Below are 26,111 nucleotides of genomic sequence, written 5' to 3'. Positions count from 1 at the left end.
ATGGACTTTGAACCTCCTCACACTTACGTACCTTGGTGCTTTTATGAGGACTCTAACCCCACGGGACTTTAAACCCGTATGTATTATAATCGATAATTTATCCACTTACTATTACTAGGACACTTGCAGTATAATGACAATCAATTTGGTATCACCAATTGCAGAACTCTGATATAAACAGCTGTCTGCTCACCTTTTTATGCAGTGCCGCTTGTCGTCATCAGATGTCAGTTGTTTCTAATTTTTCTCTCTTTTCTGTCACTTCTCCGTCTTCATCACGTCGGGGTCAGCAAATTGTTGGACTTTGGCTCAACCTACCAGCTTATTTCCCTCTACGTGTGAGCCGAGTCCTGCGTGTTCTTTCAATGAAGCAATAGGAGAAGATATTTGGTCTCACATTTAGTTTATTTTAGTAGTAAGTGGACAAAGTATACAAAGCTCTGGGTCTAGATCTTTCTGTCCCTGACAAACTACAAAAAGTGTGTCAGTTCACAAAGTAAGACCCCTTCCTGTCCCTGACCCAGCTTTTTTAAACAATAAAAAATCATGCAATCACGGAGGAGGAGAGATTGTCTTCTGATTGGCTGTTGATCTGACTCCATTCTCCACCTCCTCACATTCCCGAATGTCCAACCCCCCATGACCTTCTTTTGCCTGCGAAAGAGAGCACCACGTGACCTCCTGCAGCAGGTGGTGGCGCGAAATAGTTCTGCTTTTTTTACCAGAGATTACAACATGTCCTGCATCTGCAATCACAGGGCAGCAACACCCCCATTATCTGCCTCACTCTCCCAACCGCCACCAAAGCCACCACTACATACTGCTCTTTGTTCCTATTGTGTGTTTACATCAGCATATCTTTACAAGTCAGATGTACTCAGTACTTTTCCACGGTCTGTTCGTCCCCACAAGGGTTACACAACCCACTATGTTAGTTAGTGGTTAAGCATTGCATTTTATTATAACTGACTGAAACAAATATCATTTAAGTGCTTCTGAATGCTTCGTACTAAGGCATATATTTACAAGATCTACCGTTTTATTTTAAGAACTTACTTGTTACTGGGAGTTTCACAAACTGAAGTTCCTTGGCAGTTAACTTTGTTAAATTCATTAAGTCTAGAAAAAAAAAGTTAACATATAATGATAAAATGTTGTTTGAAAAGCATAAACAATTACTAGCGATGTTGTTATTTCAGACTGGAGTCAGATTCTAGGCTTCTTCATTTGCATCAGAAGTCTAACACGTGTAAAAAAAATCATCATTCAGTCAAATGGTCTGAAATTACTGGGGACGATGAGGAAACATGGGCACAGATACAAACGCCGCGTTTTAACTACATTAAAATCCTCACCTTCAATATTTGTCTTGTGGCATATCGGACCCATGCATCAGACCCTCCACCACCAGGTCAGGTCATCCCCTCCCTATGATACAGATCCAGGAAACTGGGGGGATTAGGCCTGGGCCTTCAACTCTGCAAACTGAAACGTAAGCTTTAATATCGTCAACTTTTACCGTTCACATCACGGTGTAAAAACAGCTAATCGTTTGTCTAACGTACCAAACCATGCCAGTGCATAAAACAATACCTCATTAAGCCGATGGAGGCGGATTACATTCAGCTCCCCATGTCGATAACTCCATTCCTCACCGAGCCGCCATTGTAAGTGATAAAGCACTTTCACATCGACGCACTTCCGGTTCTCCTCTCGCTTCCGTCCAAATCTCAGTCAGTGATTAATACCAGGAGAGACTCAATTTCAAAGTTGACTAGAATCAAACGTTGTTTGCACTGGTTAACATTCAGGACGAAACTGGGTTTGTGAACTCAGACAAAATTATTTAATTGAAGGTTATCAAAAACAAGGGGGTCGATTAGCTCGTTGGCTGGTCGGTTACGATGCAATGTGATGCTAATAAGATTCAATTCACGCACCAGTTGAGATTATCATGGAGGAATGTTCTCCCCTCGCCTGAGGTATGACCCTAAGGTTAAATACCACCAGTTGTCTCTCTCAAATGAGAGAGCAATCCTGTGGTTTGGTAAGATGATGGTGGCTTTGCTTTAATCAAAATTAAGACAAAATAGAAAGCAGGAGACAACAGCTTCGCTTCACTTGGAGGTCTCCATTAATGATGTTACCTAGCCAGGTAACAAAACATCTGGATATCAAACCTACAGCTCAGTGAGCAAACCTACACCATAAATCTCAACCTGAGCTACAAACCTTGCAAAAGATAAACTGGAAATCCTACAAAACGAGTTTGCATTGTCAACCAAGATTTTTAAATCTGCCACCTTAATGGGCAAAGAACAAAATATTGGGGCACTGTGAATTGTTAGTATTCAAATCACAGAGATATACAGCAGTGGAATAGACTCTTCAGCCCAACTCATCTATGTCAACCAGATATCCTAACTTAATCTAGTCCCATTTGCCAGTACTTCGCCCATATTGCTTGAAATCCTTCCCATTCATATACCCATCCAGATGCCTGTTATTGTAAATATTTTTATTGAGAAAAAACTTTTAACAAAATTACAAAATCACTACAAAACAGTATAACAATATTATAATATAACAACAATAACAGTAAACAAACTACTACTCTACTCCACAAACCAGAGGAGAGAGAAAAAATCTATGAAAATTACAATTTAACAAATAACTAAAAAAAACTAAATTAAGCCAAGTTGAACCAAATTAAATTAAATTGCATTCAGTTAAGTTATCTCACTCAGCGTACTTCCACCAAAGCTCCCCACCACCAGGAACATCAGTAGGCATACCTGTACTTGTTCAGAATTCTTCCTTCCAGGGGTCCCTAGACCGCCAGACGTAGCCATCATGACTAAACAAAGGCCCTAACCAATATAGCCAACAAGATTGCCTCCATATAATTCAGTAAGGGCTGCCATATTCTATAAAACGTAGTGCATCATATTCATAAGTAAGTCCAAGGGGATGTGCTCCATAACTAATCTATGCAATCCCAAGAGTCCCAAGGGATTCTCCAACACCCAGCTCCTTAGAATGTTCTTCCTCGCACAGAATGAAATAATATTAAACAATTTCTTCCCATGCATGTCCAAAGAAGGGAGATTTGGCAAACCCAAAAGAAGGGACACTGGATCCACCTTGACCTCAGTTCCCACGACCCTACAAAAACACTCACTATAGCACCTCAAAACCTATGAAGCTTGTGACATGACCACAAGCAATGAATAAGAGTACCAACATCTGTTTTACATTTGGGGTACATTGGGATCGCTCCTTTCTTAAATCTCGCAAGCCGCTGCAGTGCCAAATGAGCCCCCTGTGGAGTACCTTCAGTTGCATAGTCTCTGTCCTGTTGCAAATTGAAATCTTCCTTACGTTCTCCCAAATATCCTCCCACTCCTCTGACGAGATCTCTCCACCACCAATTCGTTGGATGCGTTGGTGATTATTTTCCAAAGTTCGATAGATTGGGGATCAGTTCCTGTGGATTGGAGGGTGGCTAATGTTGTACCACCTTTTAAGAAAGGTGGAAGAGAGAAAGCAGGAAATTATAGACCAGTTAGTCTGACCTCAGTGGTGGGAAAGATGCTGGAGTCTATTATAAAGAATGAAATTACGACACATCTGGATAGTAGTAACAGGATAGGTCAGAGTCAGCATGGATTTATGAAGGGGAAATCATGCTTGACTAATCTTCTGGAATTTTTTGAGGATATAACTCTGAAGATGGACGAGGGAGATCCAGTAGATGTAGTGTACCTGGACTTTCAGAAAGCTTTTGATAAAGTCCCACATAGGAGGTTAGTGAGCAAAATTAGGGCGCATGATATTGGGGGCAAAGTACTAACTTGGATTGAAAGTTGGTTGGCTGATAGGAAACAAAGAGTAGTGATAACGGCTCCATTTCGGAATGGCAGGCAGTGACCAGTGGGGTACCGCAGGGATCAGTGCTGGAACCGCAGCTTTTTACAATATATGTTAATGATATAGAAGATGGTATTAGTAATAACATTAGCAAATTTGCTGATGATACTAAGCTGGTTGGCAGGGTGAAATGTGAGGAGGATGTTAGGAGATTACAGGGTGACCTGGACAGGTTAGGTGAGTGGTCAGATGCATGGCAGATGCAGTTTAATGGGGATAAATGTATGGTTATCCACTTTGGTGGCAAGAACAGGAAGGCAGATTACTACCTAAATGGAATCAATTTAGATAAAGGGCAGTACAAAGAGATCTGGGTGGTCTTGCGCACCAGTCAATGAAGGTAAGCATGCAGGTACAGCAGGTAGTGAAGAAGGCTAATAGCATGCTGGCCTTCATAACAAGAGGAATTAAGTATAGAAGCAAAGAGGTGCTTCTGCAGCTGTACAGGGCCCTGGTGAGACCACACCTGGAGTACAGTGTGCAGTTCTGGTCTCCAAATTTGAGGAAAGACACTCTGGCTATTGAGGGAGTGCAACGTATGTTCACGAGGTCAATTCCTGGAATGGCGGGACTACCTTACGCTGAAAGACTGGAGCGACTGGGCTTGTATACCCTTGAGTTTAAAAGACTGAGAGGGGATCTGATTGAGACATATAAGATTATTAAAGGATTGGACACTCTGTAGGCAGGAAACATGTTTCAGCTGATGGGGGAGTGCCGAACCAGAGGACACAGCTTAAAAATATGGGGTAGACCATTTAGGACAGAGATGAGGACAAACTTCTTCACCCAGAGAGTGGTGGCTGTGTGGAATGCTCTGCCCCAGAAGGCAGTGGAGGCCCAGTGTCTGGATTCATTTAAGAAAGAGTTAGATAGAGCTCTCAAGGATAGTGGAATCAAGGGTTATGGAAATAAGGCAGGAACAGGATACTGATTAAGGATGATCAGCCATGATCATATTGAATGGCGGTGCAGGCTCGAAGGGCAGAATGGCCTACTCCTGCACCTACTGTCTATTGTCTATTGTCTGGCTAACAATGCTCACATTCCAAAAACAAAAGTTTAGAAAGCTAGAAATTACTTTGGAATTAAGAAGACAAATGGAGATTTTAATTCAGAATAGTTAAATGATAATTCTTTTTACTTTGGAGGGTGGTGTCACTAGCTGTCTGAATGGGTGGTTGGGGCAGAAAACATTATCGGATTTAAAACAAACACCTTGGAAAGTGCTATCACTTAAAAGGCTTTAAATCAGAGTCGGGAATTGAGATTAACCTGATTAGCTCCTTCTCAACTGATAGATCAAATAGCCTGTTTCTGTGCTATCCATTTTCTATATTTTCTTATTGCCATCAAAAAAGATCATCTCTCTGGGGACTTTAATACCAGAGTTGGCCATGTCTCTGACAACTGGAGCTGAACTATTGTAAGAAACAGGATGGGAAAAGCTCTTGCACGTGCTGTTCTCCTGTTGACCTGTTGTTTTCAACACACTCTCATTATAACAAGCCCCCATTTTCCATCAGAAGGAAAAGGACAAAACCCATGGAGGCAAATCACTGGAACCTCCTGGAGAAGTTATCATTTGTTTCAAAGTTCTCAGTGATTTTATAACTCAATTTTAATGCTCTTCACCTGTCCTGTAATTCACTGACAAATTAGTAGAAAGACTTTTCATCTGATGAGCAATTCCTTTCTCACCTCTCATCTCTAACATCTCTCCTGTACAACATCAATTAGCCAGATTCCTGAGCTTTGATGGCCCTTTCAATGGAATTGCTCCATACTCCTTTTCACAAAAGGAAAATTCAAGAATGAAGAAATGACGTATCTTTTAATTCTCCACAATGGAAGAAATAACAAAATCAAATTGATGAGATTTATTTCCCCATATAGACAAGATATTAAAGCAACAGTTAGACAATCGTTTAAAAAAAGTGTCTTTCTCTTTGAAATTACTTGCCAAATTAATTTGGTTAGTCTTCACTCCAAATTTATTTGACATGCACCTGCCATTAAGCAGATATGGAGACTCATAGCATGGTTATACAGATTGGCACACTTACTTTAATTACTTAGGATAAAGCTACCAAACCTAATTTATGGTGTAATTTTTCAACATGGAGAAAGCCAAATCAAATAAGCTTCCCTCTCCTTGTATTTGCAACAGTGAAATTAAAAACGCAATGAGTCTTAAAATTGACCACAATGGTTCATAACCAGTACCAGACTTTGTGAATTACTGATACAAGATGTCAGGTTTATAGCTTAAATAAAAAACTAACCATTTATTAATAATGCAGTAGCTTTAGCAGAGCAAAGTTAAACAATGAGGTAATTTAATTAATGTCTATGATTTAAACCCAATCTTCTTTAATTCTAGCCCCTTACTCTCATGGACGACAAACAGAGACACAGTTCAGGGATATATCAGAAGAAAAGCAATGTGATTTAACTGACCAGCTCACTTATATTGCTTACAGAATCCATAACCACACAAAATACATGGGATTGTATGTTGCTTGGTTTCTAATGACATCAATGTATGCAGATAGCTTCCAGCAGTCTCCAAATAATATTTATTTAATTCTTATAACTGAGATTCTTGTTCTCTGAACTTTCAATAAGTTGATAATGGGAGGACAACCAGAGAGCATTCAAATTTTTATCGTATAGCTTTTGCAGGCACAATCCTGTTTAAACACAGTTCAAGCTCTGGTTTCTACATGTTGGTCTGGTTGTCTCCCAATGAGGCTCCTGTTTCCATTCTAATATCTGCCATCTGTTTGAGCATAAGGCCAGTCTGGAGTCAAAACATCTATAGACTACTTTTAGCAAGAATAAACATATAAATATCTTCCAGGCTTCACCTCATAAATAAACAACAGTTTGCTTGTTCTCCTTTCTAAAACAAAATACAGGAGTTACTGCTTACAGCTCTAAGGTCAGTTTAGCTTTCAGCTCCAAACTAAAAATGGGGAAAAATAAAAATAAAATAATGAAAAATCAGCAAGGGTTCTCACAATAATTAAACTACTTTTCTGTGATTCCTGTTAGATAGACTCCCATGCATAGGAAAATAACTTTCAATTCAGTTTTCATGTGTTCTTGCAAGAAGAATTGCAGAGTTTCAGTCTGTAAAGCAAAACTATTTTGGAAACTAGAAATGAAAGAAGCTGTGAAACTGATGACATCTGTTCACACTGTTCACAGATGTTTCATTTGAAGTTACTTCAAAACTGTTTCTGGGGAATCAGACAAAAAAAAACTTTATTTGACTTTCTTACTGCCATAAATTGGAAACCATTCAATTGTATTTTGTGTAACATGTAGTTATGCTGACTAAATGCAAACCCTAGTGGAGTAAGCTTTTGTCAAAATATCAATTAGTTGATGACATGAAAATTCCTTTTGCCAATAAAATTGAATTGCAAAAAGTAAAACATATTATAAAATCAAGTATTTCAAGACAGAATTAGCTTTAAATAAATGCTGTTACTACAATCTAAGACATTTAGTTCAGTTTATAAAACATGTGGCAAAGCCAGAACTGTTACCTTCCTGAATTTAAACCTGCAAACCTTTATCTTTGATCCTGCCTCAGACTGGTTTATTGATATACACACTAAACATTTCCTGTCACATACAAAAGTGGTTTTTGCCTTCCTGAAAACATTACACTGACAAAATAATCAAATCTACACAAAAATAACATGTTGGAAATTGAAGGTAAAGCTCAACATATTTGAAATGCTCAGCAGGTCAAGCAGCTTCAGTGGGTGAAAGATGAGTTAAAATTTCAAATGTCTCTACAATAGCATAAATAAACCTTGTGCATTCAAAATACTTTCAGCCCTCTAGAAAATCTAGTATATCTTTTGGAGAAACTGTTTTCCATTAATGGAATTTCTGGTATTCTGAAATCCATGGTTAAGTTTTGCTTGAGAAATGACATATCATAGCGACCTGAGAGCTGTTAGTGATGTGTGATTAAAAATAAAGAGCAAGAAACCAAAATGAATTTATATGAAACCTGTTGGCTGATTCAAACAAAACTGCGCGCTGGAGGTTGGAAAAAGGTTAAATGAACAAATAAATAACTAAAACCTCATTTTATCATTTTTAAACACAATTGTAAGTCAGAAATCATATTCATTGAGAGTTACTAAAAAACACAATGAACCTACTTTTTGTGTTTTCTTCTTTTAAACTTTAAATGTACTAGTTATTTTAACTATTTTAACCTGTGAAATATTGTGATGTTAAAATGCAGTTTTGTAACAAACAAAATGGACTGATTATTGGAAATCAGGAAATTGCTTGGCCTTTGCTGAACAAAGCACAGACAAAGTCGAGATTGCCAGATTGGTAGTCACAGATCCAGGTGGCATTTTTGGAATGAGAGTTCCTGCAGTTCATTTTGGGCTGCAGGGTGCAGAATCAGCAGCCTCTGCTTTCCTGCCTCTGCCCAATTCAGTTTGGGATATGAGAATACCCATGGATGGCCTTTCCACCTGGATACTAATTTCAATGGGGCTTTAATGCCCTCTATACACTGTTCTCCCACTGCCACTGGAGTTCAACCCAAGGCAGGCAGACAGGGTGTCACCATAACCCTGCTCACTGCTATCTGCCCAATCCACTGCCTCATCCCCCTGCTCACTGCTATCTGCTCCAGCCAAATATTATCTGCTCCTGTTCACTGTTACCTGCTCACTGCTATCTGCTCTAATCCACTGATATCTCTTCATGATTCCTACCCACTGGTAGATACTCTACTACAACCCAATCACTGATCCGCCTTTGTGACTTGCTTTAATTGTTTTTATATTGTTTTTTGGGTCCACTGTCAAACTTCAGACTGCTATCCTTTTTGAAATGATAGGTTATTCAGATTGTGCACTTTCATGAGCCGGAGGAATGAAAAGCAAACTGATGGACACAGGGTATGCCTGTCCCCCACAGTATGAGGTCTGGTGTCACCTTATGTAGGTGAAAGAAATGTAAAAAATTGGAACAGGCATAGGCCATTCAGCCTGCTCCATTATTCAATATGATTATGGCTGATCATCCAACTCAGTCCCCTATTCTCACTTTCTCTCCATTTCTTTTAGCTTTAAGAACTATATCTAATGCCTTCCTGAAAATATTCACTGTTTTGGTCTTAACTATTTCCAAGTAAAGAATTGCACAGGCTCACCAGCCTCTAGATGAAGAAATTTCTTGTCATCTTGGTCCTTGACCTGTATCCTGAGACCATAATCAGTAGTTCTAGACTCCCGTGCCACTGGGAATTTTCTTCCTGTGCATCACCTGCCAGTCAATGTCGTATGAAGTGATCTGGTCTCTCGTCATATTGTCAGTCCTGCCATCCCAGAATCAGTCTCATAAATCTTCATTGCACTCCTTCTAGAGTCAGAACATTCTTCTTAAGAAAAGGATGCCACAAATATGTGCGGTCTCACCAACGCCCAACAATTGCAGCAAGACATCACTGTACCCGAATCTTTCTCCTGATGAAGGGCTTATGCTCGAAACGTCGAATTCTCTATTCCTGAGATGCTGCCTAACCTGCTGTGCTTTGACCAGCAACACATTTGCCACTATGAAGACTAACATACTGGGGAATTGATATTACAGAGATACCCTTCCCAGTGGGTAATTGACGTTACAGTGCTCCCCACTGTCAATTACCAGAGAGTAATTGACAATATAGAGACCCTCCCTCCCAGGGGAGTAGCTGATAATACAGATACCCCTCTCCTAAGGGTGAATTGATATTACAGATTTTTCCCCCTCCCAGGGGGTAATTGACATTACAGTGACTCCCCACTACCAGGGGTAATTGACAATATAGAGACCCTCCCTGTCAGGGAGTTATGACAATACAGTGACCCCTCCCAGGGTGTAATTGACAATACGGATATCCTCCCACCCTGGGGGTAATTGACATTACAGAGATCCCCCTCCCAGGGGCTAATTGACAACACAGATATCCCCCTTCCCGGGGGTAATGACAATACAGTGACCCCCTCCCAGGGGGTAATTGACAATATGGATATCTCCCCTCCCAGGGGGGTAATTGACAATAAAGATATACCCCCTCCCGGGGGTAATTGACATTACAGTGACCCCCCTCCCAGGGGGTAATTGACATTACAGAGATCCCCCTTCCCAGGGGGTAATTGACATTACAGAGATCCTCCCTCCCGGGGGTAATTGACATTAAAGAGATCCCCCTCCTGGGGGTAATTGACATTACAGAGATCCTCCCTCCCGGGGGTAATTGACATTAAAGAGATCCCCCTCCTGGGGGTAATTGACATTACAGAGATCCGCCCTCCCGGGGTAATTGACATTACAGAGATCCCCCTCCCGGGGGGTAATTGACATTACAGAGATCCCCCCTCCCAGGGGGTAATTGACATTACAGAGATCCGCCCTCCCAGGGGGTAATTGACATTACAGAGATCCTCCTTCCCGGGGGTAATTGACATTACAGTGACCTCCCCTCCTGGGGGTAATTGACATTACAGAGATCCTCCCTCCCGGGGGTAATTGACATTAAAGAGATCCCCCTCCTGGGGGTAATTGACATTACAGAGATCCTCCCTCCCGGGGGTAATTGACATTAAAGAGATCCCCCTCCTGGGGGTAATTGACATTACAGAGATCCGCCCTCCCGGGGTAATTGACATTACAGAGATCCTCCCTCCCAGGGGGGAATTGTCATTACAGAGATCCTCACTCCCAGGGGGTAATTGACATTACAGAGATCCCTACTCCCAGGGGGTAATTGACATTACAGTGACCCCCTCCCAGGACATAATTGACATTAAAGTGACCCCCCCTCCCAGAGGGTAATTGACATTACAGTGATCCCCCTCCCAGGGATAATTGACATTACAGAGATCCCCCCTCCCGGGGGGTAATTGACATTAAAGAGATCCCCCTCCCGGGGGTAATTGACATTACAGTGACCCCCTCCCAGGGCATAATTGACATTAAAGTGACCCCCCCCTCCCAGGGCATAATTGACATTAAAGTGACCCCCTCCTGGGGGTAATTGACATTAAAGAGATTCCCCCCTCCCGGGGGAAATTGAAATTAAAGAGATCCCCCTCCCAGGGGGTAATTGACATTACAGAGATCCGCTCTCCTGGGGGTAATTGACATTAAAGAGATCCCCCTCCCAGAGAGTAATTGACATTAAAGAGATCCCCCTCCCAGGGGGTAATTGACACTACAGAGATCCCCCTCCCGGGGTAATTGACATTAAAGAGATTCCCCCTCCCAGGGGGTAATTGACATTACAGAGATCCGCTCTCCTGGGGGTAATTGACATTACAGAGACCCCCCTCCCAGGGGGTAATTGACATTACAGCGACCCCCTCCCAGGGGGTAATTGACATTAAAGAGATCCCCCCTCCCAGGAGGTAATTTACATTACAGTGACCCCCCTCCCAGGGGATAATTGACATTAAAATGACCCCCCCTCCCAGGGGGTAATTGACATTACAATGACCCCCCAGGGGGTAATTGACATTAAAGAGATCCCCCTCCCAGGGGGTAATTGATATTACAGTGACCTCCCTCCTGGGGGTAATTGACATTAAAGAGATTCCCCCCTCCCAGAGGGTAATTGACATTAAAGAGATCCCCCTCCCAGGGGGTAATTGACATTACAGTGACCACCCTCCCAGGGGGTAATTGACATTACAATGACCCCCCAGGTGGTAATTGACATTAAAGAGATCCCCCTTCCCAGGGGGTAATTGACATTACAGTGATCCCCCCAGGGGGTAATTGACATTACAGAGATCCGCCCTCCCGGGGGTAATTGAGATTACAGAGACCCCCTCCCAGGGGGTAATTGACATTAAAGTGACTCCCCTCCCAGGGGGTAATTGACATTACAGTGATCCCCCCTCCCAGGTGGTAATTGACATTAAAGAGATCCCCCCTCCCAGGGGGTAATTGACATTACAGAGATCCGCCCTCCCAGGTGGTAATTGACATTAAAGAGATCCCCCCTCCCAGGGGGTAATTGACATTACAGTGATCCCCCCCGGGGGTAATTGACATTACAGAGATCCGCCCTCCCGGGGGTAATTGAGATTACAGTGACCACCCTCCCAGGTGGTAATTGACATTAAAGAGATCCGCCCTCCCGGGGGTAATTGAGATTACAGAGACCCCCTCCCAGGGGGTAATTGACATTAAAGTGACCCCCCTCCCAGGGGATAATTGACATTACAGAGATCCTCTTTCCTGGGGGTAATTGACATTAAAGAGATCCCCCCTCCCGGGGGTAATTGACATTAAAGTGAACCCCCTCTCAGGGGGTAATTGACATTACAGAGATCCACCCTCCCAGGTGGTAATTGACATTACAGTGACCCTCCCTCCCAGGGGATAATTGACATTAAAATGACCCCCCCTTCCAGGGGGTAATTGACATTACAGTGACCCCCCCTCCCAGAGGGTAATTGACATTAAAGAAATCCCCTCCCATGGGGTAATTGACATTAAAGAGATCCCCCCTCCCAGGGGGTAATTGACATTACAGTGATCCGCCCTCCCGGGGGTAATTGAGATTACAGAGACCCCCTCCCAGGGGGTAATTGACATTAAAGTGACTCCCCTCCCAGGGGGTAATTGACATTACAGTGATCCCCCCTCCCAGGGGGTAATTGACATTAAAGTGACCCCCCTCCCAGGGGATAATTGACATTAAAGTGACCCCCCTCCCAGGGGGTAATTGACATTACAGAGACCCCCTCCCAGGGGGTAATTGACATTAAAGTGACTCCCCTCCCAGGGGGTAATTGACATTACAGTGATCCCCCCTCCCAGGTGGTAATTGACATTAAAGAGATCCCCCCTCCCAGGGGGTAATTGACATTACAGTGATCCCCCCCGGGGGTAATTGACATTACAGAGATCCGCCCTCCCGGGGGTAATTGAGATTACAGTGACCACCCTCCCAGGTGGTAATTGACATTAAAGAGATCCGCCCTCCCGGGGGTAATTGAGATTACAGAGACCCCCTCCCAGGGGGTAATTGACATTAAAGTGACTCCCCTCCCAGGGGATAATTGACATTACAGAGATCCTCTTTCCTGGGGGTAATTGAGATTAAAGAGATCCCCCCTCCCGGGGGTAATTGACATTAAAGTGAACCCCCTCTCAGGGGGTAATTGACATTAAAGAGATCCCCCCTCCCAGGGGGTAATTGACATTACAGTGATCCGCCCTCCTGGGGGTAATTGAGATTAAAGAGATCCCCCCTCCCGGGGGTAATTGACATTAAAGTGAACCCCCTCCCATGGGGTAATTGACATTAAAGAGATTCCCCCTCCCAGGGGGTAATTGACATTACAGTGATCCGCCCTCCTGGGGGTAATTGAGATTACAGAGACCCCCTCCCAGGGGGTAATTGACATTAAAGTGACTCCCCTCCCAGGGGGTAATTGACATTACAGTGATCCCCCCTCCCAGGGGGTAATTGACATTAAAGTGACCCCCCTCCCGGGGATAATTGACATTACAGAGATCCTCTTTCCCGGAGGTAATTGACATTAAAGTGAACCCCCTCTCAGGGGGTAATTGACATTACAGAGACCCTCCCGCCCAGGGGATAATTGACATTAAAATGACCCCCCCTTCCAGGGGGTAATTGACATTACAGTGACCCCCCTCCCAGAGGGTAATTGACATTAAAGAGATCCCCTCCCAGGGGGTCATTGACATTAAAGAGATTCCCCCCTCCCAGGGGGTAATTGACATTAAAGAGATCCCCTCCCAGGGGGTCATTGACATTAAAGAGATCCCCCCTCCCAGGGGGTAATTGATATTACAGTGACCCCCCTCCCAGGGGGTCATTGACATTAAAGTGACCCCCCCTCCCAGGGGGTAATTGATATTACAGTGACCCCCCTCCCAGGGGTAATTGGTGAACTGTTGGCTCCGCCTCCTGCGGGGTGATTGACGGCGCGGTGGCCCCGCCCCTGTGCAGGCTGGGAGACTGGGAGCGGGCGGTGCTGGAGGAGGAGGCCGAGGGCCGGACTGGGGGGAGATCGCCGAGCCGTACCAGTGTCGGTCATGGCCGGATCGCGGCCTCCCGGGCTCGCCTTGTTGGTGATCGGCTTGTCAGTGTTGTTGGGGACGGTGAGTGTGAGCCGTGGCTGGGGGAGGGGGAGAACAGCCAAGGCCCGATGGTGGGGGCACAGGCCCGGGCTCCATGCTCCAGGCCCCGGCCTCCAGGCCCCGGGCACCGGCCTCTGTTGCGCTGTCCCCCGGTGGAAAGCTGCCCTGGGCCGGGGAAACTCACGTGCTCTCTCCGGAATGGCAGAGTGAATCATGTCTTCATCAGAAAACACTTCAGAATGAAACATTGTGCACCTGATCGGGCTGTCTGTCTGTTTTTATTTAACTGCATCTGTACTTGTGCAGAAATCTTTAAACATCTGAATGGAGATCTCTGTAACCCACTGAAGCTCATCCCTCCCTAATTATTCACTCAGTTAAGGATTCGATTTAGTTTATTTAGAACCTTGTTATATCACCAGCATTGCACAGTTTCTCTGGGTATCTTGATGTGGTGTGTCTGGAGCTCTGGATTGGTGGCCCCATTCGGATGGAACTCTGTGTGTGTGAGAGAGAGAGACTTGTGAGGTGAAAGTGTACCTATAACATTGTTAAAAGCCATACAACACCAAGTTAGGGCTTATGTTCGAAATGTCGATTCTCCTGCTCCTTGGATGCTGCCTGACCTGCTTTTCCAGCAACACATTTTTCAGGCTATATCCGACAGGTTTACTTGGAAACACTAGCTTTTGTCATGCTGCTCCTTCATCAGGTGGTAGTGGAGTATAAGATTGTAATAGGGCTTTTGCCCGAAACGTCAAATTTCCTGTTCCTTGGATGCTGCCTGGCCTGCTGCGCTTTAACCAGCAACACATTTTCAGTATAAGATTGTAATACACAGAATTCAAAGCAATAGTTTACAGTGTGATGTAACTAAAATGATAAATTGAAAAATACCTTGATTGTTTGTTAGTGTCTTATAATTGTGTTCTCCACAACCACCTGATGAAGGAGCAGCGCTCCGAAAGCTAATGCTTCCAATTAAACCTGTTGAACTATAACATGGTGTTGTGTGATTTTTAACTTTATACATCCCAGTCCAACACCAGCATCTCCAAATTATAACATTGTTGCTATGTGCTTCGCGATGTGTTGCTAGTTACACTGGAGGGAAGTGTTGCTGAACAATCCTTGATGTTTTGTTTTGGTGCACCCCCAACTAAAGCAGCTGCAGATCATCTCTTCCACCCCCTTCATCAATACATGCTTGCGAATGCATTCATTTGGGCCTATGTAGCCGAGTTTGTGGATGACGCAGAAATAAACGGGAGGCCAATGATGAGGACAAATACTGTAGTGAAGAAGGTGTTGATGCCTTTCTTGATCAGAACATTGAGTTGGGAAGTCATGTTGCAGTCATACAGGACATTGGTTAGGCCACTTCTGGAATCATATGTGCAGTTCTGGTCTCTCTGCTTTAGAGGATTGATTTAGTATGTCTTCATCTCAAAGGTTCCATATTAGATATTCTGATGTTGTGAAACTTGAAAGGGCTCTGCAAAGATTTACAAGTATGTTGCCAGAGTTGGAGGGTTTGAACTATAGGGGGAGGATGCATAGACTGAGCCTTATTTTTTCCCTGGACTGTCAGAGGCTGAGGGGTGATGCTATAAAATCATGAGGAGCATGGATAGGGTAAATAGACAAGGTCTTTTCCCTAGTTTAGGGCAGTTCAAAACTAGAAGTCATAGGTTGAGGGTGAGAGGGGAAGATTTAAAAGGGATCTAAGGTACAGCTTTTTCACGTAGAGGGTGGTACATGTATGGAATGAGCTGCGAGAGGACATGGTGGAAGCTGGTAAAATTGCAGCATTTGAAAAGCATCTGGATAGGCATATGAATTGGAAAGGTTTAGAGGGATATGGGCCAAATGCTAGCAAATGGGACTATGTTAATTTGGGATATCTAGTCGGCATGGACGATTTGGACTGAGGGCTCTGCTTGTATGTTGTAGTTACTGTGACAACAGAGTTTGCAGCTGGTCATAGACCAGTTAAGCGAGGTTCACTAGGTTGATTCCAACTATAGAGGGATTATTTTATGAAGAGAGATTAAGTAGGTTGGGCTTGTACTCATTGGAGTTAAAAATGATGGTTACTCTCTATTGTAACATGCAAGATTTTTGGCCAACTCAAAATCAAAAATACTGTGAATACTGGAAATTGAAATAAAAGTAGTGCTGGAGAAACTCAATAGCATTTGTTAACGTGTTAATGTTTCAAGTCCAGTACGATTTTTAGGGTACTTGACAAGTTAGTTTTGGAGAGGCCGGAAAATCCGAGGAGTGGTGGATTCTTTTAGAGTAAAGCGAAGAGGAGGAATTTCTTCTGAGGGTAGTGAATATGGAACGCTTTACCTCAGAGGATTGTAGCGCCTCTGTCATTAAGCATTTTCAGTGCTGAGATTATCAGATTTATAATTTCTAAGAGAATTAAGTGTTACGGAAAAATGGCAGGAAATGTTCAACTCTATTTATCAGATTAGCTATGATGTCATTGAACGGTGGAGAAAACTTGATGGGGTGAATGGCTTCCTACTTCTACATCTTAATGGTCTTGCCAACCCGCTATGATTAATATACAAGTCACATATTGCTGATGTATTGAATTGTTCTCCACTAAAACAGTGGTAGGGGTATTCTAAGTGAAGGAGAAAGTGAGCACTGCAGATGTTGGAGATCAGAGCTGAAAATATGTTGCTGGAAAAGTGCAGCAGGTCAGGCAGCATCCAAAGAGCAGGAGAATCGACGTTTCGGTGCCCCAAATCAGGATTCCCGTTGAAGAGCTTATTCCTGAACCGTCAATTCTCCTGCTCCTTGGATGCTGCCCGACCTGCTGTGCTTTTCCAGCACCACACTCTCGACTCTCACCTGCAGTCCTCACTTTCTTCTGGAATGGAAAATAAACTGTCCACTGAATGTACTCGTGCTGTTGGGGAAGGTTTAAACTAGATATGTTCACATTTTCCTACCTAAGAAGAGCTTGGATTTGAGGGAAGCAAAGCTAGCAAAAAGACGTAGATAGGTAATCAAAAAATAGAGGAAAGATAAAGCACTGGTAAGCATCAAATCTGATCAACGTGGAAAATAATGTCAAAAAAGCTGATTAAAGGCACTCTATCTCAATGTATATAGCAATTGCAAAAGGATTGAAGATTTCCATGTTCAAACTGCGGTAAATGGATATTATTTATTTTCCATTACAGCAATTAAAGAGTGATTGAGATTTGGAACTAAGTATCTAAGAGCTATCTCCATTCAGATGGAGTATAAAAGAAATGGAAAAGGAGGTGGGGTAGCATCCCTAATAAGGGATGACGACAGTCTGTTAGTAAGAGAGAATCTTAGATCAGTTTGGGTAGAGTTACGACAGCAAAGGAAAGTAAAAATTAGTGTTGTTTATAGAATACCAAACTGCATGTAACATTGATATTACAGTAATAATTGACTTAAATTTACAAAATCTGACTGGGTTAACAAAGTCAACATTCATGCAGTGGAAGATGAATTCCTGTAGTATGTACGAGATGGTTTTATGGAACAGTATGTTGAGAAAGCAACTAGGCCTTAGGCTGTTTTTGGATTTGGTGTTGTGTAATGAGAAAAAGTGAATAAATTACCTTCTTCTAGTTAATCTTTTGGAAAATGGTGACCGTGAAATGAGAGAATTTAGCATAAAATTTGAATGTGACTTAGTTTGAAGCCGAGGCCTAAAATCTGAGCAAAGGGAACTCGTGGTATGATAGAAAAGTTGGTGAGGGTTAATTGGGAAATCACACTAAACAATTTGACAGTAGTTAGGCAATGGTTAGTATTTAAAGAAACACTACAAGGTCAAGAACAGATAAACATTCCTCTGAGGCGCAAACACCCAAGGGAAGGGTGAATCAGTCATCCTTTAATAAAAGTTAAATATTGCATTAGATCAAAGAAATGGCTGATAAAAATGTCAAATAATGGTAAACCTGAGGATTGGAAGCAAGTTCGGGCCCTAAAGCAGAGCCAAAAAACTGATGATGAAAGGGAAAAGAGATTATGAATGCAAGCCAGTGGGAAATATAAAGGGAGACTGAAAAAGCTTCCAACAATGTGTGAAAGCAAAATGATCAGCAAGGATAAAGTGGGCCCATCGCAGGTGGGAACTGCACAATTTATGTGGAGAACAGGAAAATGACAGAGAAAATAAGTGTCTAGAGTAGAGTAGTGCTGGAAAAGCACAGCAGGTCAGGCAGCATCTGAGGAGCAGGAAAATCGACGTTCAGAAAATAAGTATTTACTTTGCATCTGTCTTCACAGAGCATACAGAAAATCTCTCTGAAACACTCGGTGACAAGGGGCTTGTATACTGAAGAGTTGAAAAGACGTAGTACTTGAAAGATTTTTTAATTTCAAAAATATACTTCATTCGTGAAATATTTTGATGATCTGGTCATGCCATACATACGTAAACATTCCATTTCTTTGCATACAGAGATCAAGTAATCATTCGTATATACAGGTCTGTACATTTTACTATCCATATATTTAGCTGAGGCGTTAGTGGTAGTACTTGAAAGATGACCTGGTTTGAGGGGTGAAAAATGTCCTTGACAAGATCAGCTTCAACCCAGAGTGTTGAAAGAAGTAGCAGTAGAGGTAGTGGATACATTGGTGGTTACTTTGCATAATTCGATAGTTTAAGGCAAGTTTCCAGCTCATTGGAAAATGGTAAATGTGACTCTGCTGTTTAAGATGGGAGGGAGAAGGAGAAAGGGGAGCTACAAATCTATTGATTAACATCCTTGGTGGGGAAAATGTCAGAATCTGTCATAATAGATGTAACTGCATATTTATAAACAAATGGCAGAATTGGACTGAGAAAACATGGATTTATGAAAGAAATATAATTTGACAAAGTTGGAGATTGCTGAGGATGTTACTTGCAGTATAGACAAAGAAGCACATTTGGATTTTCACAAGGCTCTTGATAAGGAGATTAATAAATAACATTAGATAACATGAGCTTAGGGGAATATACTGGTATGGATTGAGAATTGGTTAATAGACAGAAAGCAAAGAGTAGAAATAAATGGATTATTCTGAGTGGCAGGCTATTATTAATATGGTGCTGTAAGGATCAATGCTAAGTTCACAGCTGTTCACAATCATTTTAAATTTTTAGATGTGGGGACTAATTGTAATATTTCCAAATTTGCTTATGACAAAACTGGGTGAGGATGTAAGCTATGAGGATGCAAAATGGCTTCAAGAGAACTTGGTCAGGCTAAGTGAATGGGCTAGAACATGGCGAATGGAATATAATGTAAATAAAGTGGTTACTAATGTTCATAAAAGGCTGTGGTGTCCTTGTCGATAAGTAAACTGAAAGCTGGAATGTTGGTGCCAAGCACAAGTAGATATATGCAGGATTGGTATTAATTTCAAGGGGATGTGAATACAGTGTCTTGCTGCAGCTGTGTAGAACTTTAATGATAGTCCATCCTGCAGTACTGTCTGTCGTTTTGGCCACTTTACTTAAGCAAGGACTGAAACGGTATTTCACAAGTTAATCCCTGCATCGGTGGGATTACCTTGAGAGATTGAGAAACCAGGGCCTATGTTCTCTGGAGATTCAATAATTGAGAGATTGACTGATTGAAACTTAGAAGATTCTGACTGGGTGTTATGGACTACAGATAAGATATTTCCCAGGGCTATAATCTCAAGATAAGGGGCAAGCCATTTAAGACTGCGATGAATAGGAATTTCTTTGTTTACAGGGTGATGAATCTTTAGAAATCTCCTTTCAGAGAGCAAATTCCTGATAAAAATTGATAAGGTTCTGGAGACTAGTGGCATTGGCAATATTGAGAGAATGCAGGGGAAAATGACATTAAGGAGATGATTAACCAAGGTCTAAAATGGTGGAATGGGATTGATGGGCTGAATGGCTTACTTTACAGCAATTTCCTGCTTACTTCCACCATCTCCTGTCACCACTCTCCCAACCACTGGAACCCTTGACTCTTGCAGATCAAACATCTATCTAGTTCAACCTTCAATGATCCTATCACACCCCTGTCTGTAGAAGACAATTCCAAAGATTTTCTACCCTATAAGAGAAAAGTTCCTTCTCATCTTAGTCTTAATTCAGTGAACGTTTCATTTTGAAGCTGTCCCCTTCTAGTTTGAAATCCTCTTAGAATTTATCCTTTTATGTCTCAGCAGAATCTTGTATATTTCAATAAGATAATCTCTCATTCTTTTGCACTTCAATGAGTATAGGTCTAATCTATTCAACCACTCCTCCAAAAACAATTTTTTCACCTCGATAATCAACTTCTTGAACTTTCGTTTATTCTCCTGTTGGACATTGCAAATATATCTCTCCTTGAATAAGGAGCAGAAAACTGTATGGTGTACTGTTGGAGATGTCTCAGCAATGATCTTTATGGTTTTAGTATGAGTTTCCTACTTTATTCTCTGCAATAAAGACTAATATTGCATTTGCCTTCCTTATTACTTAGTGTACCTGCATGCTAACTTTATGATTTATGTAGGAGGACACCCCGAACCCTCTGTGCCACAGTATTTTATAGTTTACCTTTATTTAATTGGTATTCTGCTTGTGTGCTCTGCAGTTTAACTGTTTGTAATGAGAATACCTTTGATAACTGATGTCAGTTTTTCTCCCTCTTTTGGAAGTGCTTGTCTGTTTTCTTGCATCTTATAACTGCATAGTCACAAAGTGAACATTTGCCTTGATTGGCATCGAGGGTTAGAGCTGATATTCTTGCATCTGTGTCATAGCTTCCTGAATTGTCAGTGATCTCTGTCATTTAGATACTTATGGTGCCGTAATTGCTTAATTTTTAATTTGTTCATTGTGTCACTGGTCTGTTTGCTGCCTTGTAAAATTAAGGATCCATCAGTCCTTGAAGTGGCTTTCAGGGTTTGTGCTCATTATGTAGTCACCATGGTCTGTACTGAGGCATAGCCGTCTGGTCATCCTGAGAGTTCATTTGTGGTTGAATTGTATCTTAGTATCTAGCCTCAGACACTACAAGTTAGCTAAACAGCTTCATTTAAGGGTTTTTTAAAAGTTTAAATTCTTTTAGCCTCAGACTCAAACTGGCTTTTCCCTCAAATTGGTTCTTTACGTCAGACCTACATGTCAACATAGTTTATTCTTAAAACTGATTAAAAATATTTTCAGCAATAAAAGTCACCTATTGGCCATAAAGGAGGCTCTGTGCTACAACTTATTGAGCACATACAGTCCGGCTGGAGACAGAAAGGAACATGATACTCTGATTATATGTAAGTGATAAAATTGATTTCAGAAGCAAACACCTAACCAAGCATTACATTGCCCATCAGAGAGAATTCTTGAGCCAACTTAATACAAGACCTTAACGTAGAGTTCCCTCAGTGTTATTTTGTTACATTTGGTGCAGTCAATTCATTACCAGAAGGCAGTGAAAAAAATCTAATTGGCCTAAAGTACTTGGTGTAAATGTGAGATTTCTTGGCCAACTTGTACATTTGTATCAGCCTTTGATTTTTGTGCACACTCACTTGTGCAGCAGATTTTAAATTGTGTTTGCATTGGCAAGGTTTCTAGGAAAAATGGTGACGATGGCATCCCTCTGAAAATTTCAATTTGGGAGTAATCTGTTTGTACTTTCTTTTAGTGTGGATATGTTCCCTTTTAATTTCTCTCTCCCTTTGCTTTTCCCTAAGCTCTGCACCCACCTCCCTCCATTTTATATTCTGTTGGTGTTTCTCTCAAATGTCACGTTTCAGGTCACTGACATTGTTTCAAGTCAAAGAATGACTGTTCTGACAATATCAACTGTCAGATATATGCAGGACGTCATAATTACATCTCAACTTACACTCAGTTGGTCTTTGCTTGTTGACTTTGTAAAAATTGACTTTCAAATGTACAGCTATCTTAGCCAGTACAATTAATTTTTACAGATCACAACTGTAATCTCTATGGTTTGGTACTCCACGTGGTAATAAGTTTGCCTAGTTAATCCCTTCTAATGCATTATCGCTTATTGGCAGTTCTGTATTATGATAGCCTGAAGTCACACTGAGTAATTTCTTTATTATTTAGTAATTTATTATTATTCAAACTAATAATCTGAATTTAATTTGGAATAGGACCAAGAAAATGACTTAATTGTTAGGTTTTCAGAACTAATGCTAAGATTGTTATGACAAGAAAATTAGAGACATAATGCATCATTAAACTTCTCAAATGTCTTGGTGTTTCGTGTGGAGTTAATTAATATTAGTAAATAGTTAGGTTGCAGTGCAAGATTCCACAACTGGAAAATTGTGGAATTCTGTTTCTACAATTGGATTACTGTTGGTGTCATCAGCATTTGTTTGAATGTAAATGTTTGGCCAGGACACCTGAAGTACTTGTTAATCTGTGACTGGTGCCACAGGATCTTTGCTGTCCTCCTGAGCCAGTCGGATGGAACTTCACTCGGCTCTCTCTGATTTGCAGCAGTTCTTCAGTATTGTGACAGTTGTCAGTCTTTTGCTGTTCTGTAATCTATGAAATAGTAGTGAGATTATAATTCAGTCATTTGAAATAATCCCAAGAGATGTAGTTTGTATTTAATTATGTCTGTGCATTTAACCTCTTTCACAATGTAGCCTTTAAGTAGAAGGTATCGGTTCAATTCTAGCTTCACTCTGGTTTCATTTAGATCTCAATGATTATATGTAGCAGGTGATAGCAATGTGAAGTCCCATCTGCTCCAGAGGTGTGTCATAACATTGTTGATTTAGGAACATACCTCAATATCAATCTGCCCAAATGGATCATGCTTTTTAATGTGCTGTCATGCTTCCAAACAATCCAGTGAAAAGTCAGTGCTACTGAATACATTGCACTGTATCTTTTTATTCAGGAATCTCGTTTGTGCAATCCCTGTATTGGTGAGGTTTTTTTTCTTTTTGCCTCTTCCTTGGACTCGAACAAAAGCATCCAAACTTGCTGATCTAGGTCAGGTGAACATAAGATTGCTACTTCCAGAATTTCATCTGGTGCAATAAATGATTGTGCTTTGTTTGTAGGTTTTGCTTTTTCTGAAATATCTGAACTAAGGTCAGGTGTTAGGTGAGATAGTTGGCTGCAGGATAAGGAATTGAAGAAATCTTGGAAGAGGATGAATGAAGTTGTTAACCATGATTCAGTTAGTGGTACGTTTGTCAATAATCAGAAGGTTGTGTTCAAGTTCCATGTTAGAGACTTGAGCATAAAATACATGATAAAACTCTGCTAATAGAGTGGTTGGATTGAATAGTCAATTTCTGAGTTGCAACTTCTGCATGTATTTCCACACACATTAGTGCGTTGGTGGGAAAACGATTAAAGCCTGTTGGAGGATTTTTAAACCTATTGCTAATGCACCATTTTTGCTGCATACAGAATCCATGTCCAGAAACACATGTTGTTTAGAATACAGAGTTCCTCTGTTAATGGATAAATTCAAAAAGAGCATTGTAGGATAGACTAGCATACATTCATTTGAAAAGACCAAGCTATTTTTAGGGGAGAAAAGGAATTATGAGGTAACTTCCAACTTTATTTGTCACAACCACCTGATGAAGGAGCAGCGCTCTGAAAGCTAGTGCTTCCAAGTGAATCTGTTGGACTATAACCTGGTGTTGTGTGATTTTTAACTTTGTCCACCCCAGTCCCAACACCAGCTCCAAATCATATTTTCTTTTCCTTTTACGATCCTTCTCTATCTGTGATTGACAAGTGAATGGACAACTGGCATTCTGGCCTGTATGCCACTTCCAGACATGCCTGAGGTAAATAGGATGAGTTGTGCCTTTCTCCTATTGCTTTTCTTGCTTACCCTGAAGCCCAGCCTCCTCAAATGACTGTGCTTGGGAATTTGCAGTATGAAGACTGTGGGGGCAAAAAAAACTGTCTGGCCATTTATCTTTGGTGTTGTGAGAGGTTTCTGTGCTTATTTCTGTGTTTTTTGCTATTGCCTGTGGAACAATGGTTGCTGCACCTCAGAAATGTAGCACTTCTTGGCTGTGAACATTTTGAGACTTCCTGAGGATGTGAAAGGTACTACATATTTACAAGTTTGTATTTTTCTTTCAGTCCAATATATCAGAGGTCCTACACACTGTCACACTGAAACAAGATTTTGTTCGTGTTTCCTTTCTTGTATTTTGTATTGTTCATGGCTGGAACTATTCATTTTTCCTGAAGGTCCTTGTGTAAAATGGTTTAGTCCTACAATAAGTTGGAATTGGAAAATCATATTGCGCTTTTAGTAGTGCAGGTTTACTTTAACAATCACTTCTTGCTTCAATCTTGGGAAGAGATAGATTGAATCCTTTAAACTTGGTGTCTAATTAAGTGTTTGTAAATTCAGAAACTGGTTAAATGACATCATTACCCCAATACTTTAGTGAGGTTATCTTTGTGAGCTTTTGTTTAAAAGAGGGTTTTGGAGAGTGCTGTCTAAGAATTAGAGGGGTAAGCTATGATTATTTCAGATGAGGTGGTTGAAGATCTGGATAAGCTGTATAAAGGTTTTGACCAGAGGTTTCTGGGCTCCAAGGGAGAGGGAATGCCATAGTATCCCTACTTTAAGCCAAGAGTGTGTCCCACCTATGTTGAATTTGCATGTATGTCTAGGTTCAGAGAATGGGTCATTGGCCATTTATTCCTATTAAAGTTTTTTTTTAAAAATCTACATATATGTAGCATATTTCAAACCCTAAAGCATTTGTAAGTGCTTTAAAACAAATTGTCTAAACTCCAGTTCAAGATACTGTGGATGCTGGAAATCTGAACTGCAAAGACAAGAATGCAGCAGGCACTTTTCAAAATATACTCAGTTGTATTATAGAAAATGCATCTGCCAGTTTGTGCATTGCAAGATCAAAGGATTAGTTCCTGATTGAACTCGGCTAACAGTCTGTTCAAGCATGGAGAACTTGACCCAGGAGATTGGCGACGGTACATGTGAAAACCTAGTCAAGGCAGGTCAATATTTATAAAGAATGTCTGATGAAGGTAACCTTCATGTTCACTCTACTGCAGCTTGTGTACTGCACTAACTTTGTGAAATCTCTAACTTCACGTGGAGAGAGAGAGAGAGAAAACAGTAAATTCAGAGAACCATAAAGATATTTGAGAATGACGTTTTTAAAAATTCCCTCATGGGGTGAGAGCATTGCTGACTGGACTATATTTTTTTTAGATTAGACTTACAGTGTGGAAACAGGCCCTTCGGCCCAACAAGTCCACACCGACCCGCCGAAGCGCAACCCACCCATACCCCTACATTTACCCCTTACCTAACACTACGGGCAATTTAGCATGGCCAATTCACCTGACCCGCACATCTTTGGACTGTGGGAGGAAACCGGAGCACCCGGAGGAAACGCACGCAGACACGGGGAGAACGTGCAAACTCCACACAGTCAGTCGCCTGAGTCGGGAATTGAACCCAGGTCTACAGGCGCTGTGAGGCAGCAGTGCTAACCACTGTGCCACCGTGCCGCCCACGATTTATTGCCCAATGAGCAGCGAAATTGACGTTTTGGGCAAAAGCACTTCAGGGCTTTTGCCCGAAATGTCGATTTTGCTGCCTGTTGGATGCTGCCTGAACTGCTGTGCTCTTCCAGCACCACTGATCCAGAATCTGGTTTCCAGCATCTGCAGTCATTGTTTTTACCTCGGTATTTATTGCCTGCCTTCCTTTGAGAAGATGGTGATGAGCTGCCTTCTTGAACTGCTGTAGTCCATGTGCTTTAGGTAGACCCACAATGCCATTAGTGAGGGAATTCATGATTTTGACCCAACGACACTGAAGGACTGGTGATATATTTCCAAGTCAGGATGGTGAGTGGCTTGGAGGGGATCTTGAAGGTGCTGATCTTCCCATGTATCTGCTCCCTTGTCCTTTTTAGATGGTAGTGGTCTTGGGATTGGAGAGTGCTGTCTAAGAATTAGAAGATTAAGCTAAGATTATCTCAAGAGGAGATGGTTGAAGATC

The 26,111-nt window shown here is 41.7% G+C and overlaps 1 protein-coding gene and 1 long non-coding RNA gene across 2 annotated transcripts in view; one reads left to right on the top strand and one right to left on the bottom strand.

Annotated features, from left to right (window-relative positions):
* Positions 1-1,087: 1,087 nt before the first annotated feature.
* LOC132827744 (uncharacterized) lies at positions 1,088-1,649 on the bottom strand. Its single transcript, XR_009646038.1, has 3 exons — positions 1,594-1,649; positions 1,356-1,485; positions 1,088-1,119 (listed from the first exon to the last, which is right to left on the bottom strand). It is a non-coding gene; the product is annotated as an uncharacterized LOC132827744 (long non-coding RNA).
* A 12,314-nt stretch (positions 1,650-13,963) lies between these two features.
* LOC132827910 (serine/threonine-protein kinase/endoribonuclease IRE1-like) overlaps positions 13,964-26,111 on the top strand; it is a 91,775-nt gene continuing 79,627 nt past the window's right edge. The window contains exon 1 of the mRNA XM_060844715.1: positions 13,964-14,100. Within this exon, the coding sequence (XP_060700698.1) occupies positions 14,035-14,100 (66 nt within the window). The 5' untranslated portion in view covers positions 13,964-14,034. The remainder of the gene's footprint in view (positions 14,101-26,111) is intronic.

Source organism: Hemiscyllium ocellatum, chromosome 25 (assembly GCF_020745735.1).
Source record: "Hemiscyllium ocellatum isolate sHemOce1 chromosome 25, sHemOce1.pat.X.cur, whole genome shotgun sequence".
Taxonomy (NCBI): domain Eukaryota; kingdom Metazoa; phylum Chordata; class Chondrichthyes; order Orectolobiformes; family Hemiscylliidae; genus Hemiscyllium; species Hemiscyllium ocellatum.
Note: the sequence above shows the minus strand (reverse complement) of the source record. Positions and strands in the feature narration are given on the sequence as shown.